The sequence below is a fragment of the Brassica oleracea genome, chromosome C9 (assembly GCF_000695525.1).
Source record: "Brassica oleracea var. oleracea cultivar TO1000 chromosome C9, BOL, whole genome shotgun sequence".
Taxonomy (NCBI): domain Eukaryota; kingdom Viridiplantae; phylum Streptophyta; class Magnoliopsida; order Brassicales; family Brassicaceae; genus Brassica; species Brassica oleracea.
This window is the reverse complement of record NC_027756.1, coordinates 21,261,457-21,269,096: the sequence shown is the minus strand read 5'-3', so window position 1 is coordinate 21,269,096 and position 7,640 is coordinate 21,261,457. Positions and strand designations below refer to the sequence as shown.

The window sequence follows — 7,640 nt, the reverse complement described above, 5'->3', positions numbered from 1 at the left end:
TTTATACCTATCTTTGTTAACCCAAATGGCACTCCTTACCCTAAAACATTAACCATTCTTTGAGACCAAACATTGAATTGCATGAGTAAGGCCTCTTTTGATAGCTTGTCATGTGCAAAATCTTGAGAGTATTGGAGGCGACATAGGTTTATTCTCATCTCTTGCTAGCACAATGAGTTAGCATTTGGGGATGGTGAGAGGAGTTTGTGTGTTCTAAATTTCAATATCTTGGGTTTGGGGAGTGAGAAAGATGAGAGAGATGAGCAAAAAAGTATAAATAGAAAAGAAAATTCTAGGGACAAAAAGGAAAATATAAAGCTCAAGATTATGTAACAAAGAACCTTTCCCCCATATATAAAAAAAAAAGAGAAAAAGAATCAAAGAGAAGGTGGGGAAGGAAACGAGAAAGAGTTAGAGCATGTAAAAAATGAATTAAAGTCCCTAGTGGTTGAGTTAAAAGAAAAGGAGAGTTTTTGGTGAGTTATATGAGGGGTTTATTTTGATTTTGAGATGATGATAAAAAGGGGAAAACTTGTGATCACTTATAACAAAAGGGGATAGAATGATGAGAATTAATCTATGTATGCATGAGTTGCATCTAATCTTAGATAAATTTTGCATAATGATCAAACACCTTGTTTTGAGTGATAACCACCTTTAAATGAAAACATTTGAACCGCTCTCTTCATTCATATTAGACCATTGCTTACCTACCCAAATGATTGAGATCAATTGCCCATCTGTGAGAATTCACTTTGTGTGTGTGTGAGAGAGTCAATGTGAGAGCTGGTTGAAGGGACTTGTTAGTTGATGAGTATTGCGACTTGTGTAGAGGCATAAGAGTAGGGATAGGCCTAGAGAAGCTAAAGTATAATAAGAGAGTTGCTCATGCTATTTGCTATGTTTCTTTAGGATGTTAAGTTGAGTGCTAGGAAGTGTTACTTTTGGCTATGAGTTCCCACCTTCAAACATCTCTCCTATATGAGTTCTTGCAAGTTCACTTGAGGACAAGTAAAGAACAAGTTTGGGGGAGTTGATATCTTGCATATTTCCATTGTGTTATTCATTCACTCATGTGCATTTTGATCATATAGACTAGAATTTAGCCATGTTTAGTTTGCATTTTGCATGCACAGTTCTTGGAGACATTTGGGTGCGTTTGGAGCTCAAAAGAGGTGATTAAGGTGATCATTGGACGAGCAGTGCATGGGAGCGATCCTACCGGAGCGACGCCATGAACTCGTTGTGCCCTACCTCTCAGAGCGACCTTACCAGAGCGACAACACGAGGTCGCTCGCCATTTACGCTTCGGAGCGACCTCCTAGAGCGACAAGGCGAATCGCTCCAGCTCCAGAGCGACCTCACCACAGCGACACCCAGAGGTCGCTCGGGTTGTGTCGATTTGAGAGTGACGAACAAGCCGGGAGCGACGTCCTACAGCGACTACCTGAGGTCACTCCCAGCACCCAGAGCGACCTCCCGGAGCGACGTGCCGAGGTTGATGCGCGTCGTCTATTTGGTCGAACTTATGATTTATCAAGGGTTTTTTGGTCATTTTGTTATGCACGTTTTACACTTTCTAAACCTATGTTTAAGTACCTTTTAAGCCATTGGAGGCAGATTATCTTTTATCTTAAGAAAACCACCAAAAACCTCTTGAAAAGTTCATCTCTTTGATTCAATTGATTTTCTGTTATTACAATCATGTTGTTTTCATATCGATTCTATGTATTTCTCTACATGATTAATCTGAAATCCAATATGGGTTTAAGAGGAATCATGGAGATTAGTGAGTAATCACTTTTTGAATTCATGGGTTAGGGAGATTAAGGGTGATTAGGTTAGAGCTAGGATTTTAGTGTAGATCATTCTTAGTCCTTGCTAGTAGAGTATTCATAATGCATCTTCTAAGTTGGCCTCTCAAAAGTTGATCTTTAGGCATTTTCCACCCAAAAGGTGTTTGATGAAATGATCGAGACAACTCTTCTAAGTTTTTAGCATAATTTGCCAAAGACATTTGTTGTTAGAGGTGCTAAGATAGCCATTAGACTTATTAGTAATGATTGCTTTCATATTATTCAACCAAAAATATTTGATGTTTGAAATGTGTTAGTAAATGAGCATTCATCTAGACATAGAGCTTGTTTAGAACTGTGTCTAAGATTAAGGTTGATAGTTTGATTGATCGTTTGTCATCCTTAGTTCGAAACTTGATCACCAAGGTCTAATCCCTATGCCCATGAGTTCTCTCTTCCCTTAGTTAAGAAAGTTACTTCATTTATCACTTTTATTATTCTGAAACTGCATTAGTATTAATCATTAGTTTAGAAATCTTTTAAATCACCGGTTGCACTTAGATTAAGTGAGTACTTGTATTCTTTGTGCTTTGAAATCCCTTAGAATTAGTTCGACAATCTTTTATATTACATCATTTGTCTTAGGAGCCTTGAAAACTCTTAACATCAAGATACAAATACATGTGAAAGTTTGAAACAATCTATTCAATGAAAAAATATACCGTAAACTTATTATGTTTTAAAATTTGATAGACACATATATATTATAATATATACCAATTTAGAATTAAAAACAAAATATTTATATAAAAATAAATGAAAACAAAAACTCTAATCTAAAAGAAGAAAGACCTAAAATGTAAAAAAATATATGGATAACACGTGTCACAAAAGCCCTCTACCACTTGTCAGAAAAAGGGAAAAATCCAACTTTATATATATAGACAAACACACATACAATTAACCATTAAGAAATGCCAAAACCGAAAATTAAGAGAAAAACTAATTTTTATTTAAAAGGTTAAAAATTGCTAAAGTTTCTAATCAAAGCTTATTCGGATTGCTTAAGGCTTACGCAACAGGCACCATCACTACTGGTTTCACTTTCGGTGGCCTTCCACGACCCCGACGCTCACCATTGCTAGGCTGAGACGTGGCCTCTTTAACCTTCTCCGATTCAGTCTTCGCCTTCTTCGGAGGTCGTCCTCGTGGCCTCCCAGAAACACTCGGCGATACCTTTGATTTCGCCTCTGAAGAAGAATCATTCACCTTAGGAGGACGACCTCTAGTCCTTGGCGGAGAGACCGAGGGAGCAGGGATCGCCACGTGGCTCGAATCTCCCTGAGGTTTCGGTTTCGGTTTCGGTTTCGGTTTCGGAGGACGGCCACGTCCACGCTTGGGCGGAGCATGTGGATCTGGTTTCATGTAGTTGTTTTTCACCATCACGATCTGGCCGGATTGTTTCATCTGGTTGAGATGGTAGTTGAGCAGCGTGGAGTGAGACGGTGGTAAAATCGACTGAGTTGTCTCGATGTGCTTCGCGATCGCCGTTTTGTTGCATCCGTTTGCGTTGTTATTAGATGCTTCGATCGCTGCCATGATCATCTAATTCCCACAGAAATTAGAATAATTAAAACAAAAAAAAAAAATCGAGAATACAATTTCAAGATCTGAGGCGGTTAAATTGTATTATACCTGAGGATATGGTGGGAGAGAGATCGGATGCTGCTCCGTAGCCATTTCAAACATGAATTCGCACAGAGAGCGTGAGGAGAAGCTGTGTGGGTTAAAGAAAGGGATTTTTGAAAATATAAAATTTGTTTTCAGGTTTTGTTTTTGATTAAATAAAAGAAATATTTTGTGTTTAAAGATGATCGGACGGTTAGGGTAAGAGGGATATGAGGTTGATCTAACGGTTGCAGAACTATCAGTTGGTAACTGATAATGTTGTGTAATTTACGACTTTCTCCCTGAATTTGAACTTTGTAAGAAAATAAATAATTCGGTGGTCTGGTTCACTAAAGTAAAAACGTGTCGAGTTATCAATGGACGCAAAGGGAAAAAAAAGCAACGAGAACCAAAAGATAAGGCCCATTAGAATAGAGGAGTGTGTTGTAGTTCGAGAGCCCATAAGTTTTAAGAATGCGAATAAAGGGATTTACTCGTATATATATATGCATATCATCTCCCAGCTACCAATAAGAACAACATAGAAGATCAAACAAATCATGTGAATTCAATTACTCACAAGTCACAAATAAAACCAATTCTCTCACTCTCTCTCCCCTCCACTAAAAAAAACCAATGAAATAAACACGTGAAACATAATCAGATGAGACCAGTGCTGCGGAACGGATTATTATGTTGGTTAACCGCAAAATCACCAAACCCGCTGGTGTTTGGCTGCTGTGAAACCGGGTTAACCGGGAACTCCCCAAAATCCCCAAACGGGTTGCTACTACTATTATTGGCTTGGGGGTTTGGTGCAACTGCTAGCTGTAGTTGATGCTGCTGATAAGTTGGCTGGTAAGCAACAAAGGGGTTGTTCACAGCTGGCTGCTGAGGTGGCGGAGTACCGTTGGACGTTGCAAAAGGATCGTGAACTTCAAATGGGTTGGGGGCTGGTGCACCATAGACACGGCGTTGGGAGGCTATGTAGGCTCCATCATCGTATAAACTGTTCAGTGTAAGCGTGTCTAACCCGCCAGCCTATACATTTAATGGTGTTTTGAAAAGTTAGCCTACAAAAACTTTTTTTGCGTCTACACAAAACAAAGAGAAGAATGATTTACCAATTGCCTATCGGTGGCTGCAGAGATATCGTTACTTGGTGTTGTTACCAGGGCAAGCTCCCATCCTGTAGGGTCGTAATCGTTTGCTTGGAAAGAACGAGGCGTTGAAGCGTTGCCTGGAAACAGAGGACCAAGAACAGAAATGAATCAGCCAAAAAAGGGTAACATCACCTCAGTGGAAGGAGATTTATTTATGGGCATATAATTACGATGATGGCGTAACAAGAAGCTCACCACCATCAGTTGAGATTATGGCTAAAGCAAGTGCATTTTGGTCCTCGATCGCTGATGCATCAGGAGCGGCAGTGTTCAGACCCTGCGTGGAAAATTGAACAAAGAGAGTTCAGAATAGCAAATACTCATAAAGCAACAACAATAAGATTTTCACCAGTAGATCATCTGTATCAATGATATTCTGAGTCTGAGTGGTAGCTGAAGGAGGAGGCGGGGAAGAATGTTCTGTCTCTTCGGATACAAGAACCACATCATCTGAAGGCAACACAACTTCACGTTCTTCATGAGATGGTTCAGTATCCTCGACTCCATCATCTGGTCTATAAGTTAGAAGCTGGGATGTAGACAACTTCATTAGCAAGGGGCTAAAAGGCCAATAGTCCTGGATCATTAGTATGAGAAGATATGAATATACCAGTGGTTCAGCAGGGGCATCAACAGCACGCGGTGCTTCTTTAATATACTCTTCCATTGTTGTCAGAAAAGATTGTGGGGGCTGGAGAAAACATAAAACAACACATTGCATTAAGTAACAGGTACACACAATAACCATCCTTTTTGATTCAGAAACAAACTCATGTAGTACAACCTCTCTTAACACAGGAAATTGAAAATTCCTAGCGAGTTCCAACCCTTTACACGCTTCATAGAATTCAGAAAGGCTGCGAGCCTGCAAAATTTTACACTTTCTCTCGTTTTAGACAAGAAAGTGACTACACAAGTGAAAGTGTAAAGAAGTCAAATAGGCATCATCACCTGCTGACCAGCACGCTTGTATATTTCAAGGGAAGTGACGGCTTCATGTTTAGGCATTTCAAAGAACTGCAATAAATGAAAAACTGAGTAGGGAGAAAGGAAAGAAGATAGAGAGATATAATAACAACTATGATTAAAAACTAGACCTACTTTGTCAATGAGATTGATGATTCCGTCATTGATGGCACAATAGACTTTAAAACTCTCCTTCAACACCTATCATTCCATCACAAAGAAGTAAAGAAATTTCTAGCTTTGCTTTTCAACATGGAACAGATAAGTATGTGACCAGGACCATAATCACGTACCAGAGCCAGAGCATATTGTATAACATGATTGTGGTTAGCAGCGCCTTCTGGCTGAAAAAAAAAAAAAACAAAGTAAAAGGGAAAGACAGTTCATTGATAAGTAAATGCAGCAACAAAGAATCAGCTACACAAACAGAAGAGATGAAAAAGGTACCTTGCAACCGATAAGACGATAGAGAAGCTGCTGCAAAGCAGGCAACTGGAGCAAGAGTTCTTCACCATCTAAATCCCTGGTTCTACTGTACCCCTGCCAATCCATAATATATACACAAATCTAAACCACCAGAAACAGAAAAAAAAAGAGGTTCAAACGCAAGACAAAGAAAACAAGTGATACCTTATCCTGCCCTGGGGTAGCCTTAGTAAGAGGTTCAGCCTCAGTATCATATCTTAAAACCCTGAAGCATTCAAGCCGTTCCTCAAGGAATAAAGCATAAGTACGCACCCAAGCTGAACAATCCCAAGCTGTGATAGAAACCAAAAAAAAAAAATGCCAATTTAGCGTTATCTTCGATTAAAAAAAAACAAATGTAGTAGACGACTCACCGATAGGGCCTGAATCATCCTTGAAGTTGGAAATCTGCAGAATCCGACCTCTCTGCGAAAAATTGAGAAGCTCCTCTCTAAATGTGGGGTCTCCTTCCCTTAGAAGCCGGTGAATCACAATGAGTGTTTTCAGAGCAACCTATTGAAGCAGCAACAACAACAACAAGAGAGAGGATACGCATAAAGCAAATAACACAATTTCAAAACCTAAAGGATCATTAATCATTCAAAAATGAGCAAGGCTGGTCTTGAGATTCATCCGACTTGAAACAATTACTAAATGATTTACACATATATTTAAAATAAATTTGACGTTTAAGTGAGTACCGTCCAGTTTCTAGTTTTATGCAAACGGCGGGAAAGGGCGTGAATGCAATAGGCAACATCTGCTCGAGCACGTGTCACTGCTGTTGCTGCGAATATTTCTGATACAAATAGATAGAGAAATGATTTTCAAAAAAAAAAAAAAACAGAATTCAAAAAGAAAATCGAAATCACTCACTTCTGAGATGGCGATCTTTGGGAGGACACTCGACGTGATTCGTAGCTTTGACTATGGCAACATCTAAATCCTATAGATAACAACAACATGAAATTTTTTTAAAAAAAAAAAATATTCGAATGACTAACAGATGGATTTTCATATAAACAAAGATTTGAGAAAATCGGGAGAAGCGCGTACGGCGTAATCGCTGTTGACGCGGACAAGGCCGACTTTGGTGGTGTCTTTTAGGGCTCCATAAGCCTTACGCCACGACTGAAGCGTGCCCATCGGAGTAGACTCCTTCAGATCTCTTCACTCTCTCTCTCTCTCCCGACGATTCCGGTGATTACGTGTCGCAATCTCCTCCTACCTTCTTCCCGAGAACACTGACGATGGAGAGAGAGCAATAGAGAGTGAACAACCAAGAAGGGGCTCCTTCCGTTTTTAAAAATGTCAATAAATTCATACCAGAAAATATATATATATGAAAATGCTATTTATTGAATTTTCTTACCAAGATGAAGCAAGAATTGATTTTCTTTTGATTTTATTGGACTTTTACTGTACATTTTAATAAATTATTTCTATATTTGTTTTTTTCTAGAAATTTATTTCCATATTTACATCAAGATGAATTTATTTTATTTTTTTCAATGGTAGGATTCATAATTAAAGCTCACGCAAAGCATAATTGGTAATGATATTTATTCTTGAAAATTTTGAC

General features: G+C 38.9%; 2 protein-coding genes across 2 annotated transcripts; both read right to left on the bottom strand.

The window, feature by feature from the left end:
- Positions 1-2,709: 2,709 nt before the first annotated feature.
- Positions 2,710-3,618, bottom strand: LOC106316357 (HMG-Y-related protein A-like). Its single transcript, XM_013754234.1, has 2 exons — positions 3,492-3,618; positions 2,710-3,401 (listed from the first exon to the last, which is right to left on the bottom strand). Exons 1-2 carry the CDS (start codon positions 3,543-3,545, stop codon positions 2,868-2,870), a joined length of 588 nt encoding a protein of 195 aa, XP_013609688.1. The 5' UTR covers positions 3,546-3,618; the 3' UTR covers positions 2,710-2,867.
- Positions 3,619-3,961: 343 nt separating this feature from the next.
- Positions 3,962-7,383, bottom strand: LOC106312945 (putative clathrin assembly protein At2g01600). Its single transcript, XM_013750649.1, has 15 exons — positions 7,115-7,383; positions 6,935-7,004; positions 6,760-6,857; positions 6,433-6,571; positions 6,224-6,351; positions 6,041-6,133; positions 5,887-5,937; positions 5,729-5,794; positions 5,579-5,644; positions 5,412-5,492; positions 5,238-5,318; positions 4,977-5,156; positions 4,823-4,904; positions 4,589-4,704; positions 3,962-4,505 (listed from the first exon to the last, which is right to left on the bottom strand). The coding sequence occupies exons 1-15, from the start codon at positions 7,202-7,204 to the stop codon at positions 4,125-4,127; spliced, it is 1,722 nt and encodes a 573-aa protein (XP_013606103.1). The 5' UTR covers positions 7,205-7,383; the 3' UTR covers positions 3,962-4,124.
- Positions 7,384-7,640: the final 257 nt, after the last annotated feature.

Bases quoted from the DNA above. Each gene is read 5' to 3' on its own strand.
- LOC106316357 (XM_013754234.1), bottom strand. From the start codon at position 3,545: ATGTTTGAAATGGCTACGGAGCAGCATCCGATCTCTCTCCCACCATAT. The intron at 3,402-3,491 runs GTATAATACAAT...TGTGGGAATTAG, and splicing joins CTCTCCCACCATATCCTCAG to ATGATCATGGCAGCGATCGA.
- LOC106312945 (XM_013750649.1), bottom strand. From the start codon at position 7,204: ATGGGCACGCTTCAGTCGTGGCGTAAGGCTTATGGAGCCCTAAAAGAC. The intron at 6,858-6,934 runs GTGAGTGATTTC...TATTTGTATCAG, and splicing joins CAAAGATCGCCATCTCAGAA to AAATATTCGCAGCAACAGCA. The intron at 4,905-4,976 runs GTGAAAATCTTA...TTTTCCACGCAG, and splicing joins TTGATACAGATGATCTACTG to GGTCTGAACACTGCCGCTCC.